At 42.6% G+C, this 26,299-nt stretch overlaps 1 protein-coding gene across 1 annotated transcript; it reads right to left on the bottom strand.

Moving 5' to 3' along the window:
• Positions 1-5,492: 5,492 nt before the first annotated feature.
• Positions 5,493-23,889, bottom strand: LOC101949310 (sulfotransferase 6B1-like). The gene is made up of 7 exons (XM_065588953.1): positions 23,611-23,889; positions 22,348-22,493; positions 15,455-15,544; positions 14,774-14,900; positions 10,716-10,810; positions 7,697-7,853; positions 5,493-6,264 (listed from the first exon to the last, which is right to left on the bottom strand). The coding sequence occupies exons 1-7, from the start codon at positions 23,810-23,812 to the stop codon at positions 6,134-6,136; spliced, it is 948 nt and encodes a 315-aa protein (XP_065445025.1). The 5' UTR covers positions 23,813-23,889; the 3' UTR covers positions 5,493-6,133.
• Positions 23,890-26,299: the final 2,410 nt, after the last annotated feature.

Genomic DNA, 26,299 nt, shown 5'->3' with positions numbered 1-26,299 from the left:
AAGACAAACAAAGGATGGATGATAAAACAGAGGCTTAGCGAGAAGAAGTAACTTGCCAAAATTCACAAAGTAGGCCAGTGGCTGAGCTGGCAGTAGACCTGGGTCAACTGACTCCCAGGTTAGCACCCTAGCCAATAGACCTGAAGCAATAGCTAGCTTTTCATTAACAATGAGTTTCTGGCTGCAGGAATAATAGAGTTCATAGTCCAGTATTTTAAAAAATGACTGCCCAGAGCTAAAGGGCACATGTCAGCTTGTTAGCTTTGCTGAACTGAACAAAATACATCAGGCTTGATTATTCATTGCCTTGCCCTTTGTCTAGTACAGTATATCTATAAACTACTGTTGTTATTTTATAATACGTCATTAACATTTTGGTCCCAGGGCAGAATATTGTATATTTTATTGCTTATGGTGTTGACTTGCATTTTTGGCTTCTGTTCTGAAAGTCAGAGGCACTTGATAGGTTGGAATTGAACCACCCAAGCAACGCAGCTCAGCAACTACATTAGGTGTTTCTTCAGAAATCTCCCATCCAAATTCTTACCAGGCCTGAATCTGTTTAGCTTCAGAGAAACTGCTGAGGTCACAACCTATAGTGAAATAGCTGTAATTATTTCCTGCTCATAGAATCCTTTATGGAAAAAATCCGACAAGCTCATCCAGTCCATCTCACTGCCAGTTCAGGATTCTTCCCTGCAATACATCTTCTGGTGCTTTGTTCTATCTAGATTTAAGTGTCCCCAGATGATGAGGTTTCACTGTATGTTACACAGCTTAATACACTTCTCTGTCAAGATTTTTTCCCATTCAGTTTAAACTCTCCCTTTTTCAGAGAGACACCTATAGTCTGGTACACCCAGGTGTTAAAAGAAAGAATTCTTTTCCCTATTTGATATATTCCTCTGCTTTCTCTCAAATAGGTGTCAGCTGCTTTCTTGTCCCTACTTAGCTGTTTAGCCAATCTATACATACTGGGCAAAATTCTTCACTGGGTTACACCCTTGAAAATCCAGAGAAATTCCATAGATTTTGGCAAAGTCAGTCCTGACTTAAACTGGTGTAACCAAGAGCAAAATCTGGCTCACTCTATGAATCTCCTTTATAAATCAATCCCTCCACCCTGCTGATAAACTTTGTTGAACTGCACCTAGTTTGTCAATATCTTTCTAGCAATGAAGTTCTCAGAATTGAACACAATATTTCAGGCACAGGCAAGTAGAGCCACATAGAGGGGAAATATCACCTCTTTGTTTCATTAGGATTTTCCCTTTGCACCCTAAACTTGTATTGACCATTTCACAGCAGCCATATAGTATTACAAACTGAAATGTAGTTTGTTGTCCACTTTCATCCCTTTCAGCATTGCTGCTTCCTATATACTCCCACTGAATATATGTGTTTGAGATTACTTTTCCCTAGGGAAACAATAGGCATTTATTCAAGTTGATGGCTATTTCGCTATACTCTGGCCATTTTTATAATTTCTCTCTGACCCTCTGTATCATCTCTTTGCACTTAGTGTTCTTGGCTCCAGTATTTGAACAACTGCCTTATCTTGATGTCAGGTAAGCATGCCTGGAATTTTATTCTTGTTAACAAATCTGTTGAATGTTAGTGCTTAGGAAAGATGCTGAATTTAAGCCATGGAGATTAAAGTCTTCTACCTGGGCCACGGGACCACCAGTGTCCTTACCCTCCCCTGCCAATCAGCTTTTCCCTGCCTACTGCATGGAAAGCCAAGGGTATTTCAATTTCCCTGTTCACTCAATTATTGCAATTGTTACCATATCCAGTTAGTTCCTTACATATTCGGCACACTTCAAACACCTTTTTCTGAAAGCCGCTATCCCACTAGCGACCCTAAGCATCAGGATGGACTACCCCGAAGCCTCAAGCCAAGTTCTATATCTCAGAGACCAACAGAACCTGTGAAATAGCGTCTAAGCCATTGCTAGACTATAGTTTTAATTGCATTATAGCTACAGAAATAACAAAAGCAAGAGTTAAGAATGACACATAAGAAAATTTGTACAGGGCCTGACTCTGCTCTCCCTGACACCAATTTTGTACTAGTGTAACTTCCCTGATTTCAATGGAGCTGCTGCTGATTGACACCCATATACCCAAGAGGAGAATCAAGCTAATGTAGTTTGGATACTTACAGCCAAATTCTTTGTGGGTATTAATGGGCACAATGCCTCTGACTCCAATAGTTTCCCCATTTACACCAGCAGGGAATTTGCCCATAAATCTGCAGGCAAGTTTCCCAAAGCCATTCAGACCCAGACTAAACTCTATTTTCAAAAAGATGAAAAACATGAAGAAAATATTGTGTTCCTTTATTTTAATAATTACTCTCTCTCTCCTTCCATTTGAGCAATGCTTATTATGGGTCTTCTTATGGAAAGATTTGTACTGACTTGAGCTGGGGTTGAAGCAGTCCATGTCTTTGGTAGAAATCCCTTTGTGAAGAAGATGCTTCATTTAAAACATTTTTTGAAAATGTCTCCACATACCAAATACTGTTAAATATTTTAGCAAGACTGGTGGAGTTGGGTGAGATGGGGCAACAGTAGGGGGGAAAGATAGTAGTGGGGGAGAGAGGTTCTTCCAGGTGTTATGTACTGGAGCAGTGTTGTAGTATTAGTCTGGGTCTGACTGATTACAATAGCATTGCATGAAGGAATGCAGTCTAAGCATGCTGAGAATCTGCTGTCACTGTAAAGAGAGCTGGAGAGTTGTGATCATTTACAAACATTCAGAGAAGTTTGGATCACTTGATCTATTTTTCTAGTGCATGTAATGCAACTGATCTGATAGAATTGTGGGAACTGTTGCTTTAACAATGTTTTCTTTGTCCTCAGGCTTTGCAGCACACCTCATACTTTATCTTTGCTCCCAGCTTAGTTCTTCCTAGGCGTTCTTCAAACATTTTGTCCATTTCTTGGTTCTGATCTTCATTAAAAAGGTTCTTCCAGTCGCTAACACCACCTACAAAGAAGCAACATTTATTGTGTTAGTATGAATAATATATGTACAAAAACCTTGAAAATGAAGAATTTAGCATTTCTATTTTTTTCTAAAGATCAGTCATTGTGATCACTTTCGCTAACTGGAGTGTGTTGCTATGATTTTTAAACACAAGGCCTGATTCAGTGTTACTTCAGTGTAATTCTACTGATGTCAGTGGAATTACTCCAGTGTAAAACTGCTATAATAGAGTCCATCTCATTAAGCTTCACTGACTAATACAGTATAGCACATAAAAAGGAAAATGTACCTCATTTAAGGAAATAAAGTAGTTACTAGGACTTTATGCAGTACAGTTTTGTGAGGCAGCATTGAGCAAATAAAGGGGAAATACTTGTCTGAATTCCCCTTAGCAGATGACTGTGAGACTGGTATTCACAGCAGCAGCAGCAGTGTAGTATGCCCTCCCAAGAGAAGGGACAAGAATCATAGAATCATGGAACTGGAAGGAATGCCGAAAGGTCTTCCAGTCCAGTCCCCTGCACTCATGGCAGGACTAAGTATTATCTAGACCATCCCCGACAGGTGTTTGTCTAAGCTGCTCTTAAAACCCTCCAATGACAGAGATTCCATAACCTCCCTAGGTTATTTATTCCAATGATTAACTACATGGGAGGGGTTTTTCCTAATGTCCAGCCTAAACCTCCATTGCTTCAATTTAATCCCATTGATTCTTGTCCTATCTTCGGAGGTAAATGAGAACAATTATTCTCCCTCCTCCTTGTAACCTTTTATGTACTTGAAAACTGCTATCATGTCCTCCCTCAGTCTTCTCTTCTCCAGACTAAACAAACCCAGTTTTTTCAATCTTCCCTCAAAAGCCATGTTTTCTAGACTTTTAATCATTTTTGTTTTTCTCCTCTGGACTTTCTCCAATTTGTCCACATCTTTCCTGAAATGTGGCGCCCAGAACTGGACACAGAACTCCAGCTGAGGATGTATCAGCTCAGAGGAGAGCAGAAGAATTACTTTTCGTGTCTTGTTTACAACACTCCTGCTAATACATCCCAGAATGATGTTTGCTTTTTTTGCAACAGTGTTACACTGTTGACTCATATTTAGCTTGTGATCCACTATGACCCCCAGACCCCTTTCCGCAGTACTCCTTCCTAGGCAGACATTTCCCATTTTGTATGTGTGCAACTGATTGTTCCTTCTGAAGTAGAGTACTTTGAATCATAGGATATCAGGGTTGGAAGAGACCTCAGGAGGTCATCTAGTCCAACCCCCTGCTCAAAGCAGGACCAATTCCCAACTAAATCATCCCAGCCAGGATGTCCTTATTGAATTTCATCCTATTTACTTCAGACCATTTCTCCAGTTTGTCCAGATCATTCTGAATTTTAATCCTATCCTCCCTTCACCACACACCTAGCACCTTTACGAGCAGGGTAGAGCAATCTCCTTCTCACTTCCTCCTGTCCTCTTCCTTCCTGTGCCTATTTGTGGGTTTGGGTTAATGGCTTAATTGGCTTTTCTGCCCTGCCCCACCCACTAATTAAGCACAGGTCTGCCTTGTCAGCTCCAATCTGCTATGCCTGATTGCAGCTGCTGTGAACAGAGTGGTTACTCATGGGTTCCTACCTAGCACTCTGTCACACAAGGCAATAATAATAAAAATGTATCCCCCAACATTCTTTGGAGAGGTCTGCCTCAAAATCCTTACCTACCAGTGAAGGGAGAGGGGAGTTCCAGTTCACTCTGTTCATAGATCTTTAGCCTTCAGCCTAAATCTAGAGCCTTATAAACTCTAGATTGCTCCTGTGAGACTATGTCCTCCTTGTCCTCAGTGATTTTTATAAAAATGATACATGTTCCCAAAATGAGTCACTTATTAAAGAAGATTGTCTGAAATTTTGAAGATCCTTCTATTAACCTCTGTCATTTTTCTGATAAAATAAAATGAAAAAGCATAATGAATCTGGGTTACTAAATCCATATTTTCAAATTTAGTCTACACATTGAATAATTGGCATAGGTAGAAAAAGGAACAGTACTTTTTCCAGTCATGAAAGCTGAGAAGAACTCATCCCAGATCTCATAAGACGGAAGTGGAGACATGACATTGGTAAAAAGATGTTGAACAAGCACTAGTATCTAGAAAATTGATATATATTTCTGGAGCTAGACCTAGCAAAACAGCAGTATCAGAAAAATAATCTTATTTAATTATAATATTGATAATTTCTTGGACCTCATATATTAGGCACCTATGTAACAATTTAATCCTAGATGCAAAGGATGCAATTCTTTCATTATTCCTCCTCATTAGATTTTGAAGATTACTGGCTAAATTCACTTGTGTGCTTGTCCTGAACTTCTTGGAGTCTCCAGTAACTAAAGATTAATCTTCTATTAAAGATTGTGTCATGTGATAAAACCTCCAGGAATATGTCCAAACAAAACTGGCAACCCTAACCAGGCTTTCGACAAACCCCCTCTGATTGAGACAAGATAAACCAATTAATAACAATTTAATACACTTATCAAATGAAAGATTTAAGAGGACACATACAAATAATGAATGCAAGCAGAAAAACAGAAACAGAAAAGCTGCTTGGATAACAGTTAGCCTGGAGGGAATCAGCCTCTTCCACCAGAATATAGCCAGATTCAAGTCACTGTTAATGTTAATGGCAAAAACTAATCTTTGATGGAATTTCTATCGCTTTCGGACACCTGGATCATGTGGACACTCTAAGCCTAATTCTGCACTGACTTACATCAAATGCAACCCCCAGGAACTTCATGGGATTTCTCAGTGCAGAATTGGCTCTCCGATTAAATTGTTTTTGATAGAATGGTTAAATAACAGATGGTGCTTCTGGCTGATTCTGCCTCAGAATAGCGTATATGATATTGAAGTCTACAGCTCCTTTCTAAGGCAGTGTCATACAATGGGCATATGCATACTTAAAAGATCTATTAAGCATGGTGAGGTATCACATTTAAAGCACACATCTGTCATAAATTACTGGTATTAAGGACTAGAACATAATGATTTACACTTGGATACACAGAAATTTAGATGATTTTTCCAGTGTACAAAAACAAGTGAACAGATCATACTAAGGAAAACAGATACATTAGGTTTTGCTCTTTAGGCCTTGCAATACAACCCATATTTCATCTTTTCTCCCAGTTTAGTTCCGGCTAAACACTCTTCAAATTTTCTGTCCATTTCTTTATTCTGAGCTTCAGAAAAATGGTCCTTCCAATCACCAATAATTCCTGCAAACATGAAAAAAAATGTATATATAATCATTTGTTAGAGAGAAAGGATCATCACTCCTTGGATGAAGTTGTAACTAGCTTTCCATTGCAAGGCTGATTTTTGCACATCACAACCTTCATTCCCCCATCTATATCCCTAAGAATTGATCCTTTCTTCTTGCGACTCTACATCTAAAGTTTGTGACTACAGGAGAATTCTTTCAGCAATCTATGAGGTGAATTGGAGAAGACATTTCTAAGATGTAGGATTTTTTAAAAATACAGGTAAAGTTCTTGGTATATTTGATTGATTTGGTCATACCCTATCTCAGAAATAACTGGCCCCAGAAACATTGATTTTGTTATATTCAATAGTCATTACACCAGATCTGATTTGGCCCCAAGTCTGTAGCTTTTTTTTTGTGATAAGATGGTATTCAAACTTCAAACTAAGCATGTGTCTTGTTAGATGTGGTGCTTATTCTTAAATAAATGTAGGGGAAGACATCAGATTCTCCATGCACACTCCACCATTAGCAGCTCTGTTCTTCTGTGCCAGCCTCAGCCTGTGGCAGCCAGAGATCCTAACTCAGGGCCTGATAAGGCCCCATGATTCATAACCCACAGAGGGGAACTTCCACACACGAATCTGATGTATTCTCTGTGGAAGGTGGGGTGAACCGTCTTCACATCATCTTCCCCTTTCTCTAGAGCCTATCTGATCCACACATCAGGAGAGGTGGGCCAGTGATGAGGCTGAGGGAGAGACAGACGTAGTCTCCCCACCAATGGACGGGATTCAGTGAAATCCCAATGAAAGATAATAGAGCCCCATGCTAATGTGAGCTACAGGTAACTCCACTGTATCTTGGAGTACTTCCTGAGCTAACCAGTGGCAGTGCCAGAGTCACTGCTGCAGCAATTGTATTAGGTGATTTCAACTTCTGCGCTGATTGTGGCGCTTGTACGTTAGCTCAAGTTTCCACAGCCACCAATAACAGACATAGAACTAGCCCAGGGACAGTCTGGCTGAACACCTATAGTTGGATGCATTCTGAATTTTGTCTTTGGCCTGGGATTGGAGGTGGCTGTTACATGCTCATCACAGTGAGGGTTATCATTGCTACTCTAGTGAAATCAGAGAGGTCTTTCTCTGGCCATCCGCCCAGCAATAAAAGGTTCCTGGATACTATCCCAGCAAGACAGATGTCCTGAGCCACTAACCTTGGCAGAGGACTGTGCCTTCACATCACTCCAGCAAGCTAGAGTTGCCAAGCCTGTGATGTCACAGAGGGCCAGGCTTTTACAACAGCCCTAAAAGATGGGATGCTGCAGCCAAGACCTCATCACAACCTGCGCCTGCAGTTCACCCAGCCAGCTAGAGGTGCTGTGCCAATGACTTCACTGCAAGAGACTGATGATCATTTATAGGGAGTTTTCAGATATGTACCTTTACGGAAGAGAATTTTCCCAAATGCTCCATGAGTTTTGGAGGATTTCTCTTTCATAGCTTTGAAGCTGCTCTTCTCTGCAACAGTCTGAATCTCTTCCTCACTCAGGGAGAACCCAAAGAAGTCAGCTATTTTTTTCAGTCCTAAAGTCTGATTCTGAAAAAAAGGAAGATAAGAATGAATATTATTGAAATAATATTCCATTTGGATATCACCTGTGGAGTGATTATAAGAGTATCTCTGCAGGGTTTGTACTTTCACAGAGCAGAATTACTGTGAAAAATCTGCAACTACTTCCTTTTGCATCACTGAGGAAATCTAAGAGGTGTAACTTCCAGGCAGGTTCTGTACAGCGGGCCTTGTCCTGAACTCCTTACTCATGGAAGTAGGATACTTTGTCTAAATGAAGAGTGGGCTCTATACTTTTTATATGTGGCTGTGCATACAAGTGAGTAAGAATAATACCTAGAGCTTTTGAGCACATAATTGAGTCCAGAAAATTTATACCTGTTAGTTTTCATACGCTTCAGGTGTGCTGAAGCAAAAGGCATTGCTAAGAAATGTGCAAATAAGGACATGCCTGAATAAGGAATTCTGTACTCTTCACACACCAAGTGACGGTGCATTTTGACAGATACAATAGTGAGCAGAAAGAGCTGTTCTAGGGGGATTTGACAATAGTGGACCTAAAAATAATAAGAGGAAAACTAGGAGAATAAAATAAGATAATAAAATATTTCAGCCCCTCAGGACAAACCAGGAAACAGAATTTCCATCCCACGAAAAAAATTGAATTTGCAGGACTTTTAATCAAAAATGAGGATGAAAGGCCAAAAATTGAACTTCTGCAATATTTTGTTTCGGACATGCTGAAATGTTCCTATTGTGGAAAGGTTGTGGTGTTTCCAAAATGAAATATGATTTCTGGGATATCCAGCAGATCACCTATCTGGCAGGCAGCCAAGGAGCGCAGTAGCCCAGGGAGCTAGGGAGTCAGCTGCTCAGGGAGCCTAGGAGCCCACCAGTCTATTCATGAAGCAGGCATCCCTGGAAGCCAGCCACCCAGACTCCTGGCCAGAGGCAATTATGGTTTTGTGGGGTCCTGGGCCACAGCAAGTGGGATCCCCTCCCCATCCCTTCCACCTGCAGACCTCCCACTTCCCTCCCAGCAGTCCTGCTGGGGAAATGGGGTTGGGGTATGGGGGCTTGCCCCACCCTGCCTGGCACTCCTGCACTGGTACCCCAGCCTGGTCTGCCCACCCGGTTCTCCTGCCAGGATAGGGCAAGCCCCCACACCCACATTCCACTCCCGAGCAGGAGCACCACGCAGGCAGAGCAGGTTGAGGGACCCATTTTTCCAAGGGCCTCCAATTAGTCGGGGCCCCTGGACATGGGCCCCATTGGCCCAGTGGCTAATCCGCCACTGCTGGTAGTTAGGGAACTGGTGAGCCTGGAAGCCCAGCTCTGCAACTGCTCACCAGATGGGCTGCCAAGGAGCCTGGCTGCTGAGGAACAAGGAGCCTGAAAGCTTGGGACAACCCCAGTTCCACCACTGAGGCTGCCAAGAAGCATAGGAATAGAGAGATGGACAGGAGGGGGAGCTAGCAGGAAAGCAGGCAGGGTGGCCAGTAGGTTGGCCTGCCTGGTTTCCATGTAAAGTGTTAAAGCAATCTACATGTAGCGTCCATAGAATCAGCATTTTCTGTTGGAAAGCTGACAATCTCTTAGAGAAAAAGAGAGAGAGAGAGAGAGAGAGAGAGATTGTATTAAGATTTTTCTAAATAGATTTAGTGTGGGGCCAAGGTACCACACTGCAGGCACTGAAGAAATTAGATCACCCTGTTTTTATTTTATTGTTTAAATAATCTCCCAAACACCTTGTCCAATTTGCAGCAACCTTTCCAGGAAAAAATCTACCCTTTATCTGCCCTTTATCACAGCTGTGAAATTTCAGGTGAATTCATTTCACTTTAGCAAGGTTGGGTATCGGGATCATAATCAGACTGCAAACTGAACATGGTTTTTCCACTTAACCTATTATACAAGTGGTTAACATTTCCCCATGGTCACTCTCCATATGCTTTGTGGTAGCTGGGCATAATAGGAAGGCAAGCTAAAGACAGCCTTGATTTAGAAATGGAAATTCTTGTTAGACGGCTTTGTGGATTTTGTCAGTGCTTCACACACTTCATGTTATTGCAATTTAGGTTTTAATTCAATATGTAGAATACAAACCCATCCAGCTCACTCATGTGTGAGATTTGGAGAAGTCCACATTAGTTACAGATGGCCATATCTTATTGTCCTCCATTTTGGCAAAATTTCCCACTAAAGACAATTAAAGTTTTGACTGTGTGAGGACTGAAAAACGTGGCCGGTTTTATTGTGAAGATGATTGGTCTGAGTTTCAGAGATGCAGCGCACCCACCCCCCAGTGAAACCAGTGGGAACTGTTGATGTTCAGTATTTTTGAATATTAAGCCACTGGCTCATGTTGACAGTATATATTAAAAAAATCTTACGGCTAAATGAAGGCCTGGTGTAAGTGGGTGCAAATCCATGGAAAGATAACGGCGTTACACCTGCTTACAGCAAGGCTGATGTTGGCTCTTAGAAATCATTTCCCTATGAGGTGGATACTGTTAGATGTAGGCCTTATTCATTCCAAAGTCTGTTTGTTCCTAGATTCAAGTTTCTTGGCACGTTGGTGGTCACAGAGGGTGAAATTCCACCCTACACAGAGGTCTGGAACTAGGACTATAGGACATTTGCATACCATTTATTTCATCATAGGGATTAAGTAGAGCTGATTTTAAAATTTCCACTGAAACATGAGTTTTTTTTTATAAAATGTGGCTTTTTGATTAAATTTTCATGAAAATTTCTGTTTTGTCGGTTTCTGTCAAAAACAAAATGAATTGTATAGGCCTTGCATGGGCTTAGTAGCTGTGTTGTTATCATTAGCTATGCACTATTTCAGTATGAAGTAAAGATTCCTTTAAACAGCATTAACCTCACCTCTTTCAGCTCTTCATAGGTTATCGCCATAACATTTTCATCATCCATGTGCTTGTTCCATTCAGCTAAATAATCAAAATAGGAGCCCCAACACACTGGAGAAAAAAACCCCAGAAAATCAGAATGATTCAGTAATAATGAGGTAAAGATGAACTGAGACAAGGAATGTGGACTCCTTTTATAGGCTTAGGATGACTTCATGGTGTCAGACAGGGTTTTGAGGTGAGGACTACAGTAACACGTTTTGCTACTGCTCTTCTGAATAGGAACAATAAGTGTTCCTTCCATCTGACGGCTAGTACTGGCCACTAATGGAAGAGCACACATCTGGTAGGTGAGTAATTCTTAACCTGGGGTGCACGCACCCCGTAGGGGTGCGAGATGCCCTTTTTGGGGGTGCGAGACATGGCAGATTTTTTTAGAAGGTAAATCATTGAAAACACAAATTAAGCACAGGCATGTAAGTACAACTACTTTGTTTCATCAAATCTATGTATTTATTAACATTATACGTTTTAAGGGGTGCGAGAAGGGTGATAAGGGGTGCGAGAACATATTTTGAGAACCAAAGGGGTGCAGGCTGCAGTAAAGGTTAAGAACCACTGTACTATATGGAAAGGACTAAACACCCTCTTAACCACTTTCCAGCCAGCTGAACATTCCAGCGCACTCCTGTTTGCCATGGAGACATCCTGTCTGACTGCTGGCTGGGTCGGAAAGGAGGCTCTCCTTTGCACTGTTCCCTATCACTGAACCAAAAAATCCAAAAAAGAATCTGGCTTGAATTGAACCAAAAACAATGTTTAATTTTTTATTTATTTTTTTGCTGAATCAAAGAAGTAGAAAAAAATAGTTTAAAATCAACCAAAATGTTTCACTTGACTCCAAACAAATTTTATTTTGAGTTATTCATTTTGATCCAGCCGTTTTGGATTCTTTTCACCCTTTTTGTAGTCTTTTCTTTAACTGACCAAATTTGAAAGTGAAATGCGATTTTGAATAGAAAAGTTTAACAAAATATTTCAAACTGAAACAATCAAAATGAAATGATTCAGAATGATTGAAACAAAATGTTTCCTTTGTTTAGAAATTTTATTTCCAAACAAAACTATTTACCAAATTCAGCCTGAAGTCAGCAAATACTTTTGACTCCCGAAAAGCAATTAGTTGAAAACATTTTGCTCACCTCTATTCCCTTCTTTATGCACCAGTGGGAAGAATTTTAGCCTTCTACCCACTAAATGAATTCAGCTTATGCATAGATTAGCAGAAAAAAAGTATAGGGGGAAGTTGTTTTGAGTTGGAATATTGGGTTTGGATTTCTAGGCCAGCATGCTTATACCTATTGTGACAAAGCTCTGTCCTTGTCTCCGTGGGTCCCGCGTTTCCTGGCAGATTTCGCTAGCCTCAGAGGCTCACTGTGATCTTCTACATAGCCCTTCTCTCTAGAGGCAAGGGTCACAGTCTACTGAGCCATTTTCATCATAAGCCAGCAAGGGAGGTGAGGAAAAGCTATCCTCCCTTGCACCGTCTCTGTTGTCTCCCAGTCTGGGTGATTAATTAGGGGGGCCCAGGCCCACCCTCTACTCCGGGCTCCAGCCCAGGGACCCTAATAGTATCAGCTATGGTAGCTGACTTTTTAGAAACAGGATGTGTACAATTCCCTGGGCTACTTTCCCACAGCAGCCCCCCACTTCCTCAAGATCCACTTCACCCTTACCTCAGGGCTTCCTTCCTTGTGCCTGATATGGTGTGTACTCCTAAGCCTCTCCAACAGCCCAACTTCCTCCTACAGCTCCTGACAGGCACCCCCACCTGACTAACTGGGAGGCTTTTAACTAGTTTCAGCCAGCCCCTGATTGGCTTCAGATATCCCAATCAACCTACTGTCCTCCCTGCCTTCCAGAAAGATCTTAATTGGCCTCAGGTGTCTTGATTAACCTGGAGCAACTGCCATTTGGTTACCATGGTAACAGGGATTTGTTTAGCCTGGGGCTAACATACCTGTTTCTCACTGCTTTCCTATAGCCATCTGGCCTTGCCCCGTCACATAACCCCCCTCCCCCTCTGCTCAACACCATAAAGTTCGGCAACTTGGGACACCAGGCATTGCTGTGGTGGCATCCAGCCCTGTGCCGTATGCTGAACTGGAACGGTTGGAGGGATAAGAACCACCTGGTGACCCTTGCGTTCTTTTCCTTATTCTGCTGCATCCACTGGAGGGGTACATGGTCCACCACAAGAGTAAATTGCCGACCTAAGAGGTAATAACACAATGTCCCCATAGCCCATTTGACAGCAAGACATTCTCTCTCGACTACTGCGTACTTCTGTTCTCTTAGGAGCAGCTCTCTGCTTAGGTAGAGGATCAGGTGTTCTTCTTCTCCAACCATTTCTGACTGAACCAACCCCAACCCCAACTCAGAAGCATGTGTTTGTAAAATAAATTCCTTGTTAAAATCCAGGGCTATGAGTATGGGGTCATTACAGAGGGCCGTCCAAAGGTCTATGAATGCCCCCTCTGCTGCATCAGTCCACTTCACCATGTCTGGACCTTGGGCCTTCACCAGTTCCGTTAGGGGACTTGCCCTAGTGGTGAAGTGGGGAATAAAACGTCTACCATGCCTAGGAACGCACGGGCCTGCTTCTTTCAGGCCAGCCGGGGCCAGCTTTGAATCGCCTCTAGCTTATTCGTTTGGGGCTTCACTATGCCCCTTCCTACAATATATCTGCTAGCCCTATGGCGCATTTAGCAGGATTAGCGGTGAGGCCAGCCCGCCTTATGGTGCGCAGTACTGCCTCAACTTTCTCCAAGTGGGTTCCCCAGACTGGCATATGGATGACTACATCATCTAGGTACACAGCTGCATAACTAGTATGGGGGGCGCAGCAGCTTATCCATGAGGTGCTGGAATGTGGTCGGGTTCTCATGTAACCCGAAAGAGAGGACGGTGTACTGGAATAGCCCGTCCGGGGTGGAGAACGCTGTCTTATCTCTAGCTTCTTTAGTCAGTGGAATCTGCCAATACCCTTTTGTCAGATCTAGTGTAGTCAAGAATTGGGCACTACCCAGTCGATCAACCAGTTCGTCCATGCGTGGTATGGGGTATGCATTGAATTGGGATATTTCATTCAGTTGGCAAAAGTCATTACAGAATCTCGTGGTACCATCAGATTTAGGCACTAGAATGATTGGACTGGACCAGTGACTGTACGATTCTTCAATAACCCCTAATTCTAACATTTTCTTTACTTTGGCCTTGATTTCTTCTCTTTTGGCTGCTGGGATACGGTAGGGTCTCAATGTTACCTTGGCTCCACGGATCATGCAGATATGGTGATATGTCTCAGTTGTCTACCCTGGTTTTGTAGAGAACACATCTTGGTTGCGATTAATCACATCAGTTGCCTCAATCTTTTGGATCGGCATCAAGTTCGGTGATATCCTCACTTGCTCATGTACGTTATCCTCCTGGGGAAGGGTCTCCAGGGTGACTAAGCATGCCTCTCGATCATGCCAAGTGTCCTCCCTGCCTTCTGGAAAGATCTTAATTGGTCTCAGGTGTCTTGATTAACCTGGAGCAACTGCCATTTAGTTACCATGGTAACAGGGATTTGTTTAGCCTGGGGCTAACATACCTGTTTCTCATTACTTTCCTATAGCCATCTGGCCTTACCCTGTCACACTATTTTAATAAGTACTGTATTAGCATAGTAGGTAATATAACTCATATTTAATTTCCTAAATCTGTGTTTCAGACTATATAAAATTCAGGGTAATGGTAGTCAGGCCGTAAGAGCTTACATGACTTACACAAGATCACAGAGGGAGTCCGTGTCAGCGAATGAATTCTCTTGATTTCAGGGGTCACAGGCTGATTTCAGTTACATCATTTATAAATCTAGAATAACTCTAACTAAGACCATGAAGTTCTTCCTGAATTATAACATTAAAACTGAGATGAGAATCTGCCCTACGTCTTCCTGAATCCCAGTGCCCAGTTTTGCCAATCCATTAATTAATCAGAATAGCTAAAAAACAGAAAAACAGCGTGTACATTTTCCATGCATAAAAGCTGTAAAATACTCATCCCATGAGCCGAAGGAGGGACGTGTAGGTGTATTGTTGTAAAAATGGAAGTAAGATACAGCGGTGTCTTTTAGATTTCGAACCAGCAGCAGTATCTAAAAAAATAAGTAAATAAATTATTTGTTTAAAGCTTAAAAGTTGATACAAAAAAGTTTGTACTTTTCCTAGCACAATGAGATCCTGGTCTATTACTAGGGCTCTTGGCGCTATGGTAATACAAATAATTAATAATAATTAAGAAAAAGTTTATATTTGTTTAACAATCACAGCATCAGTAGAATCAGTTTAATTAATTTTACCTTATTTGAAAAATAAGGAATGGCTAAGCTCAGTAGTAGGGTATTTCTGCTGAAATGATAGCAGAGAAACAGTAAACATTTAAATTGTCAGCATTAGGTTTCAGTGTTCATGCACCATGTAGACGAATGGGGCCAGTTTACCCAATCTAAAGCTATTCTTTCAGCTGTTTGCTGTCCCAGTACATAACACTGTATCAGTTCACATGCAGAAATCTTATCTTCACAACCATAAAACCTAGATGGAATCATAGAAAACACAAGGTACTGCATATAACATAGAGGAAATCCAAACGGGTCTGAAAATGCCATTACAGTGGGTATTGTCTACGATACTGTAAATGAGGACTCACCTTGGCCTTGCTTTTGAAAATAGATTTCGGCAGGACTTGAGGAGGGAGATGTGTTATTATGATTCTTCTGAAAGGTAATTCCTTCATCCTCTTTAAATAAAATTGGAAAGAAACATAGAATTAAATAGCCTCTTAAATAGAATGTTATCTTTTTGAGAATTATTTGTTTTAAAAAATTAGACTTAGCAGGAAATAATATTTCTTTCCTGCCAATCCAGAGGGTGACTATTTCACTACCATTAATATACAGCAAAATCTAATACAAATTAGCATTAATTTTTCCATGTTCTTCTTGAATCTCTCATTTCTTTCAAACTTTAACTACCAGGCTCCCAATTATTAATGTTCCTCTAATGCCCTCTAGTGAATGTGGTGCCATGTATACTGTGCAAGACCCTGTTCTAACAGTATTTCCTGCCTGACTAGAAATAGGGGGCCTGTTCTTTTGAGATGTCCAGCTGAGTCTAGGCAGAACCAGTGATACACTCATTACACTGGTCTACAATTTTTGAGAAGTCGTCTGCTTCAGAGATAAAATGTGCTATTTATTATGTATTTTGATGTGCTGAATTCAAATATGACAATTAAAACAACTGATTGGCTAATGTTTCTAAGATATTTAAGTATTTACATTTTATGTCTATGTATATTGTGTAGATAGAGTTTTAATCATAAATTGTAAACCTAGGTCTTTTCATGTGTTTATGGTTGCTTTACATGATAATATTTCACCTGTCCTGTTTATGTAACACTTTAAAAATCAGCAAAAGGATTATAGAAATAAAATTTATTATGAAACAGAAGGCAAAAAACTATTATGAACATAGTTTAGTCCTATTCAGTGTCTACTCGGCGCTTCTTGGCTTGTCTCTTGTATTCATTAAATGGAGCATCTCTTGTCACTGTCCAGCAATAGTCTGCAAGGATTGATGGGCTCCATTTGCCCTGATAGCGTTTCTCCATTGTTGCAATGTCCTGCTGAACTCGCTCACCGTGCTCGTCGCTCACCGCAGTTCGGTGGAAAAAATTCTAGATGAGAGTGCAAAAAATGTATCTTTAGTGACATGTTGTAACCAAGGCTTTGGTATGCCTTGAGGAGGTTTTCCACCAACAACCTGTAGTTGTCTGCCTTGTTGTTTCCGAGAAAATTTATTGCCACTAACTGGAAGGCTTTCCATGCCGTCTTTTCCTTGCCACGCAGTGCATGGTCAAATGCATCATCTCGAAAAAGTTCACGAATCTGAGGACACTTCACTTAACCTTGGAAATTTTCCACGGAGGTACTTGAAAGCTGCTTGTGTTTTGTCAATGGCCTTGACAAAGTTCTTCATCAGACCCAGCTTGATGTGTAAGGGTGGTAACAAAATCTTCCTTGATTCAACAAGTGGTGGATGCTGAACACTTTTCCTCCCAGGCTCCAATGACTGTCGGAGTGGCCAATCTTTCTTGATGTAGTGGGAATCTCTTGCACGACTATCCCATTCGCAGAGAAAACAGCAGTACTTTGTGTATCCAGTCTGCAGACCAAGCAAGAGAGCAACAACCTTCAAATCGCCACAAAGCTGCCACTGATGTTGGTCATAGTTTATGCACCTCAAAAGTTGTTTCATGTTGTCATAGGTTTCCTTCATATGGACTGCATGACCAACTGGAATTGATGGCAAAACTTTGCCATTATGCAGTAAAACAGCTTTAAGACTCGTCTTCGATGAATCAATGAACAGTCTCCACTCATCTGGATCGTGAACGATGTTGAGGGCTGCCATCAAACCATCGATGTTGTTGCAGGCTACAGGATCACCTTCCATGAAGAAGAATGGGACAAGATCCTTTTGATGGTCACGGAACATGGAAACCCTAACATCACCTACCAGGAGATTCCACTGCTGTAGTCTGGAGCCCAACAGCTCTGCCTTACTCTTGGGTAGTTCCAAATCCCTGACAAGATCATTCAGTTCACCTTGTGTTATGAGGTGTGGTTCAGAGGAGGAGGATGGGAGAAAATGTGGGTCCTGTGACATTGATGGTTCAGGACCAGAAGTTTCATCCTCTTCCTCTTCCTTGTCTGACTCAAGTGAGAGTGATTCTGGTGCATCAGGAACCGGCAGTCCTTCTCCGTGGGGTACTGGGCGTATAGCTGATGGAATGTTTGGATAATGCACAGTCTACTTTTTCTTCTTTGACACACCTTTCCCAACTGGAGGCACCATGCTGAAGTAACAATTGCTGGTATGAACTATTGGCGCTCTCCAAATCATTAGCACTGCAAAAGGCATAGATTTCCTTTTCCTGTTCAACCACTGGTGAAGATTTGTTGCACAAGTGTTGCAGCACATGTGTGGGGCCCACCTCTTGTCCTGATCTCCAGTTTTGCAGCCAAAATAAAAGGTGATAGGCTTTCTTAACCATAGTGGTTATACTGCGCTTTTGTGATGCAAAAGTCACTTCACCACACACATAGCAGAAGTTATCTGCACTGTTCACACAAGTACGAGGCATCTCTGCTCACTTTGGCTAAACAGAAATGTGTCCCTTTGCAAAATCAAACACTGACAAATAGAGCACAACACTGTATGATTTCTAGAGCTGATATAGGGCAATTTGTTCAGCAGAGTGATGTAAGCTTCCTTAGGATTGCATCATCCATGACTTCTAGGAATAACATGATGCAATTCATATCATGTATGACGCAATACCAGCTTCAGATTGCATCATTCATTGTTTTGCCTAAAAAGCAGTACTGTCCGAACCCAGTCATAGATTTATTCATAGATCCAGTCAAAGATGTATTTTAGTCATTTCTGGTTTAAATTGAGATCCCTTCCCTTTATAACTCACTTATCCTCCACCATTCCCAAGTCAAGGGTCATATATACTGACCCAATAGCATATCTTGAAAACTAGAGCCAATCAACAATTTTAAGCATCATTTTCGTTCTCAGTGACCCAGAATTAGTAAAGTTTGACTACATTTATTTCAGAAGCATTTTGGCTGTAGAGCAGTGTTATCTAACGGCTGACAATAAACACTTCTGTTCTCCAAAACCTAACTCTTACACGTTCAGATAAACAGAACTAGCAAACCTCTCTGCAATAGCATCCTCTAGTGACTCCCAGAAAGGGTGCATTTACTGACATCTCAGGGGTGGCTTTGTGGCCAAGCAGATGGATAGAGCACTAGACTGGTACTCAGGAGACCTGAGTGTTTGTGCGCAAGTCATTTCTCCATTCTGTGCCTCAGTTCCACCTTCTGTAAAATGGGGATAATGATACTTACCTCCTTTGTAAAGTGCTTTGAGATCTGCTAATTAAAAAAGCTATATAGGAGCATGGTATTATTATGTGTGAACTAAGATACGCAACTTCAACTATGTGAATAACGTAGCTGAAGTCGAAATACCTTAGTTCGAACTTACCACGGGTCCAGACGCGGCAGGCAGGCTCCCCCATCGATACCGGCGTCGACGGCAAGCACTTCCGGGATCGATTTATCACGTCTAGACAAGACGCGATAAATCGATCCCAGAAGATCAATTGCTTACCTCTGGACCCGGAGGTAAGTATAGACCTACCCTAATTGTCCTTAGAGATGGGAAATCCAGTTCAAACAGAATAAAAGCCAACCTAAATATTGAACCAAACCTTTTTTTTTCAGTTTGATAACCACCCTTTGGATTTCATTTTAACACATGATACTGGGAGTCAGGAGTCCTGGGTTCTTCCCTTTCTAGCTCCGTCACGGACTTCCCATGTTAGCCCTTGCCAATAAAGGAGAGAACGTGGCAGTGGGAGGAGGAGCATTACTTGAAGACTAGTGAGCTGATGTTGGGAGTGTTTTGGATGGATGAGAGAAGGAAACGTGGAGAAGGATGGAATATGGGAAATGGGAAAGTCTAAGGGGGAAAGAAGTGGATTTTTCAAAACAATTCAGAATAATCTGAATGAGCATCTAATGGACCTGGAGACAGGATGATGTCCCCACTACTACAGCAGAGCCTTCTAGGTCAGGGTTTGAGATCCATTGACAGGACAGCATGAAGCTTTTTGCATTGCTTGTGTTATGAGAGCTTTTTGGCTAAATAGAGGGCCCTTTGAGGTCATCAATATGACCCCTTTCTCAGGCAATAAAATCAGTTACTTACAGGAATGATAAAATAATTGGACACACAAATTCTGTCTACAGGGAGTGTACGTGGCATATCAATCTGCTGTTCAGCAGCTGCAGATTCCGTGAGCTTTGTACTGGTGTTAGAGGTTGTTCATCTAGGATTAATCAGTTCTCTCTCCTGTTGGTCTCTGTCTTTGACAGTGAATGAAACTCCTCCTTATGATGTAGAAAATAATATTTGTCCAGTAATTGTTATTCATTCAGACTCCCACTATCCCTTTTTATTTACTCATTGATCTGCACATTTGCCCCTAATGTTTGGGCATTTTTGCCCATTGACACCTCAGAAAAGCCACAGATCAAGAGGAAGTATAGATTTAAATATCTCTGCTGCAGTTCTGGCTTCCAACCAGATTTATGGACCAGTCGTGCTGCCAGCAGTAGGAGCCAGGAAAGGGTCCCAGGGGCAGGTCCAACCAGATAGTTGATATGGTCCCTCAGTTTCACCATATGTGTCCCCAAAAGTATCAGTGTTCCCTTCACACCCCTCCCCGCCCTCACTCTTGGGCAGATTACTACTGCTGTCTTCTGTGGGAGAGCTGTGCATGGGCCCAGGGTGTCACTGAGTTGGGGGAAACAAGGCCCTGCACCTCTGGCTTCCTGCAATTCACCATGACTCTCAGCCAGCCAGTAAAACAGAAGGTTTATTTAGACGACAGGAACACAGTCCAAGACAGGTCTTGCAGCTACAGACAACAGTATCCCCTCAGTCAGGTCCATCTTGGGGAGCCAGGGGAGGCCAGGAAGTCTGTCTGGCCTCCCCTCCATTTTCCCAGCCAGCTCCAAACTAAAACTCTCCAGCCCATCCTCTCCCTTTGTCTCTTTCCCGGGACAGGAGGTCACCTGATCTCTTTGTTCTCCAACACCTTCAGTTGGCACCTTTGCAGGGGAGGGGCCCAGGCTATCAGTTTCCAGGAGACAGGGTGTAGGCCATTCTCTGTGCAGACCCTTGCACACTCCAGCCCTCTAGGGCTCTGCAACAATCGCACACCCTTATCCCACCACCTAGATACTTAAGAAATGCATAGGGGAAACTGAGGCACCACACAGTATTTAGAGAAAACATTAAGAACATTCCCACTTCATCACACAGGGTTAGCACCCTGCTGTGTTTGCCGCCTCAGTCTGCTCTTGTTTTTGAAGTAATTTGCTGCAATACTATGGCCCCTAAGTTCCCTCTAATCTGCTCGGCCGCTCAGCAGTCTACCAAGTGCTGTACACTTCAGGTGTCCCTCCACCCCACTGCTGCACTGCTCCTGCCCTCTGCCTTGGAGCCCCTGGCCAGCTGCTCCCAGGAGCCCCCTCCCTTTCCCACCCCTGTACCCCATATCCACAGAGCAGGGGGGCACAACAGGGCTCAGAAGTGGGACAGAGGGAACTTGCTGGCAGCTGCTGCTGCTCTGTCTGAACAAGCAGGCTTCAAAGACTGGTGAGTACTAATCTACTTAAAAGGGCAGCGTACTTAAAGGGGCAAAGCGGATGTCTCTCTATCTCTCTCTCACTCACACACACGCTATGTGTGTGTCTCTGTCTCTCTCACACACAAATAAACTGTGTGTCTCTGTCTCACACACCCACACTGTGTGTGTCTCTGTCTCACACATACACTCTGTCTTTCACACTCACCTCCCAACACATATTTGTATTATTGTTGTTGGTGTTGTTACTTCTTGATACCTCTTTCAAAGTGTTGTTATTTGAGTTTTTGACTGGTCTATGCATTTCATAATTTTTATTTCTCTCTTATGCTTAAATTTTATTCTTTGAGTAGTGAGTTCTAAAATGCCTAACCTATCCTGGCTGGAGTAATTATCCCTATGGTAACTCTTTAAAGATATATATTATTTCTAGGATTTTTGTTTCTACTGGTGGCACACATACACACATTTGATATAATGCACATAACAAAATTCATTCCACACATGGATGGAAAAAAATAGAGGGAGCAATGGCCTTAACACCATTCAGTGTTATCTAATATCCTTTTCCTGCAATAGATGAATGCAATACCAAATCTTGATCTTACCTTGAGTGTGGAGCCCTTCCACAGCATTATGGCTCACCTAGATCTGCGGAGCAGTGCAGAGATTGAAAAGGGAAGATTCTCATGAGCAGCAGCCATAGAACTATTCCCTACTACCCTTTTCTCCGAAGGCAGAGTCTGAGTGCTCTCCCATTGCCTCCCCTAACAGCTCTGAAATAAGGGGAGGGGTCTCTCTAGCTGAGTGAAATCCCGGGAAACCGTGAGGCTGAAAATCAACCATGGTGCTGACTGAGAGTTACAAAAGGAGCTGTTAGCAACCAGAATGGGAGACTCAATGGAAAATGAAAGGGAGAGGGGTTACAGAATCTTCCCTCAACCCCTAGTTCCATTACTAATTGCCTGTTTTGGGGTGGAGGGTCTCAAATCCCTCCTCTCCACATAGTCAGCTCTATGGGGACAGTAGTAGGGCAAAGGAGAAAAAGCGTGACAGATCAGAATCTAAGGAAACCCCGTGGTGGGGAGGTCATTTTCATGAATTCTCCACCCCTTGTCTGAACCTCCATGGTTTATAGTCATAGACTGGCTAACCAAATGCACTGCACCCTGATTGTGCTGACCTGATCACATCTTGGGGGAGATAAGAGTCCTCCATAGCCTGTAAAATTCAGCCATTACATTTTATCAATTCTTAGATATGTCAAACAGTTCATATTAACATTTCTAATATCATCCCATGCTGACCTTAAATTTCTCTGGATCCCCAAATTCTAGACGTGGAAATACAGATAATTCATTTGTAATATTAATTCTCTCATTAATTTCCTCCTCTGTGTATTTTGCAGCTGTAATTTCCAAGTCATTTAAGACTTGATCAAGCCAGTTAGTACCTGAAACAAGATAGAAACTGGCTTAAAGACTACGGAAGTGAAAATTGTCACAACAAGTGTTGAATGTATTTAGTTTCAAATACCTGTGTGTGATATCAATTACTGTGGAAGAAAAAACATTAACATTCATGGATAGTAGCTAACTAAACTGAAATCTTACTTTGATACAGGAGTATGTTGCTGTTGTTTATGACACAAGCTGTATGAGTGAACAGAAGTGTCATATGATTGATCTAAATAATCTGTCAACAAACAGGAATAGTCCTGTTTGTGAAACACATACTACTTGACGACTAACAATTTAGTTATAAATCACTAAATTAAAAACCATGTTCTCTGGGTGAATTCATGTCACAGATAAATGCAGGCACCACCATTGTCACTGACTAGGCTCCTACTTGCCAATCCAGGGTAAGCCATTAGCACTAGCCTGACCAAAAGCCAAATATACAATAATGGTTTCTAAAAAGAAGAAATCAATTTGGAGGAAATGGACAGAAACACTTGTGATCACAGTTATCTGAAATCTGGATACCCTCATATCTGTGAGTCACATTGTGCTTTTTCTCACATCTCAGTTGTGTAAATTTGGAATCATTCCATTGGCTTCAATTGAGTATTTGCAGATTTAGAGCAGTAGAACTGACAGCTGAATTTGATCCAATTTTTCCATCTGAGACTTGCCCAATTAATATGTGTAGGAATTGTTTTTCAAATCACCAGCTCTTCAAACTCAGTCAAATTGACAGTCAAGCTGTTTTCTTCTCAGCTCATTCATCATCACAATGCAAAATATTAGTAAAGGTTTGTCATCTGCATTGAATCAGATCTACAATGAGACACAAAGGAACATTTTCTCTAAACTGATAAATGCTGGTCATATAGTTACTTAAAATGTAAATATTCAAAGGGAGAAGAAAGTAGACAGTCATTAATGGCCGAAATTATTCTTCTCACCTCATTCATCTGAACAATCCCTAATACAGTATCTTCATGATGAACAGCATTTACTATAAACTGCAGCCATGTATAATCATTGCATTAAATACTGCCTAATCATTCATAACTACTGTATAACATTTCACATTATTTTTTGTAACAAGCTAGCAAAATTCACCATTTTTAGGGTATGCCGCTAGGATCACATCGTCACTCCTGGCTTCAAAAGAATCAAGAACTTGGATAGTTTTCGGGTTGCAAAAAGCAGCAGGGTACAAAATCCCCTTATAGGAAAATAGCAGGTCTTCAGGAGCTCCCTTTTTACTATCAGCCAATGCCTTATCCAGATATTCAATTACTGTCTTCCTGCTCTTATCCATGTTTGTGAGACTCTCTATTCAGAGAGACTGAAGCTCAGGCTGTCTTTTAGCTAGGGTTACCATTCGTCCGGATTTACCCGGACATGTCCTCCTTTTTGTGCTAAAAATAGCGTCGGGGGGGAATTTGTAAATAACTCAAAATGTCCGGGATTTCCCCCCTCCCCGGCAGAGCAGAGCAAGCGACTGGGAGGGCTGCAGGAAAGTCACGGGCTGGATTCCGGAGCAGCTGTAGAGGAGCTCCTCCTCCCTCCCTGCGTTCTGAGCCGGCAGCCCCTCCTCCCCGGCAGCCCGGCTCCGGCAGCACTGTGCAGGGCCAGGGACCGGGTTTTGTTGTGCTGGGGAGCTCAGCCACGTGTCCGGCTCGCACAGAGCCCAACACCCTGTTCTGAGCAGCAGGGTAAGGGGGCCAGGGGGCAGGAGAAGAGGCAGGGAGGTTCTGGAGGGAGCAGTCAAGAAACGGGGGGGGGGGTCGGGAGTTCAGGGGGGGCTTTTTGGGGGGGAGTGGAGAAAGTTTTGGGCAGTCAGGGTACAGGTAGGGGGTAGGGTCCTGGGGGGCAGTTGGGGGGGGTCTTAGGAAGGGGCAGTTAGGGGATAAGGAACAGGGAGGCTTAGGTAGGGGGTGGGGTTCTGGAGGGCAGTTAGGAGCAGGGGTCCCAGGAGGGGGCAGTCAGGGGACAAGGAGGGGGGGGGGTTGGGAGTTCTGGGGGGGAGCTGTCAGGGGGCAGGAGTGGGGAGAGGGATCGGAGCAGTCAGGGGACAGGGAGCAGAGGGGTTTAGATGGGTTGGGAGTTCTGGGGGGGGCTGTCAGGGGGTGGGGAGTGGTTGGATGGGGTGTGGGAGTCCCAGGGGTCTGTCTGGGGGTGGGGGTGTGGATAAGGGTTGGGACAGTCAGGGGACAAGAGGCAGGGAGGCTTAGATAGGGGGTGGAGTCCTGGGGGGCAGTTAGGGGCAGGGGTCCCAGGAGGGGGCAGTCAGGGGACAAGGAATGGGGGGAGGGTTGGGGGTTCTGGGGGGGCGGGAAGTGGGAGGGGCAGGGGCGGGGCTAGGGTGGGGCTCCTCCCGTCCTCTTTTTTGCTTGCTGAAATATGGTAACCCTACTAATGGTACCTTTAATCTAGCTAGTGCTGGAAACACAGTGTAGATGTGGTGTCACAGGCTTCAGCACAGGTTAGCAACTAGCCTACAAACCCACTGGGAATCCTGCATAAGTGCTCTGGTTGTTAGCCCATGCCAAAGCCTGTGCAGTCACATTTACACTGTTACCATTACCTGGGCTAGCTAAATTAAAGCTAGCATGGAGGTGCCTACCTGTGCTACAACCACACCTTCACTTGCAGTGTACCCCAAAATCTCACGCCAGGGTCTATATCTTAGACTCCAACAGCTGGTTTGAAACTGCAGGGCACAGCAATTGTTAGTACAAGTGTAGTCTGACACCCAGTGGTTTTACAAAAACAACTAGTGGATAAAATTAATGATCTAACTAAGTGATAATTGCTGGAGATCCAGTTCTTACTTACCTCACTCATGCCCTGAAGTCAGTGGTACTGCTCATCTGAATAAGGCAAGTAGGATTTGTCCCCCCAGGAGTGCTGGGTTTCTGGGGTTGTGTGAAAAAGCAGTGATAACAGTTAAAGATGACACATAAATGCATATAATGCTTGAGTCTGATCTCACACCAGTTTTATGCCGCTGTAAGGGTAGCTGTTTGAAATACAGCATAATAGGCAAGTTTGAGCTAATATCGCTATAGTGCGAGTATTTTAACACTGGCCCAAAACAGACTTCACAATCTGATATAGCCATATCCCAAACTGTCACACTCAACAACAAGCATTTCTCATTAGAGACAAGGGGAGAACATCTAGGTACTCAGCAATTTTGAATATCAGGCCTAATTTTCAGTGCCTAAATATGGACTTAAGAACCTAACTTTAAGTTCCTATTTTCAAAAATCTTGGAAATTTTAAACTGCTGTGTTGTTATACTGCAGTTTGGGTGAGTTCTGTTCCACTTTGTTAACTTGAAGTTAGGGTTGCAAAGTTTGTTTGTTTTTGTCTGTGAATAATAAAAGAAAGGTAAACCAGAGCTAAAGGGCACATGTCAGCTTGTTAGCTTTCCTGAACTGAACAAAATACATCAGGCTTGATTATTCACTGCCTTACCCTTTGTCTAGTATATCTATAAATTACTGTTGTTATTTTATAATACGTCATTAACATTTTGGTACCAGGGCAGAGTACCGTATATTTTATTGCTTATGGTGTTGACTTGCACCTTTGGCTTCTGTTCTGAAAGTCAGAGGCACTTGATAGGTTGGAACTGAACCATCCAAGCCATATAGCTCAGCAACTACGTTAGGTGTTTCTTCAGAAATCTCCCATCCAAATTCTTACCAGGCCTGAATCTGTTTAGCTTCTGAGAAACTGGTGAGGTCACAACCCCTAGTGAAATAGCTGTATTTGTTTCCTGCTCATAGAATCATTT

The sequence above is a fragment of the Chrysemys picta genome, chromosome 3 (genome assembly GCF_011386835.1).
Source record: "Chrysemys picta bellii isolate R12L10 chromosome 3, ASM1138683v2, whole genome shotgun sequence".
NCBI lineage: Eukaryota > Metazoa > Chordata > Testudines > Emydidae > Chrysemys > Chrysemys picta.
This window is presented reverse-complemented; position numbering and strand designations above follow the sequence as displayed.

Coding starts and splice junctions, on each gene's coding strand:
- LOC101949310 (XM_065588953.1), bottom strand. CDS start 23,812: ATGGATAAGAGCAGGAAGACAGTAATTGAATATCTGGATAAGGCATTG. Junction 14,901..15,454: donor TTTTCAAAAGCAAGGCCAAG/GTGAGTCCTCAT, acceptor TTATTTTTTTAG/ATACTGCTGCTGGTTCGAAA. Junction 6,265..7,696: donor GAAAATTCTCTTCCGTAAAG/GTACATATCTGA, acceptor TCATGTTTGCAG/GAATTATTGGTGATTGGAAG.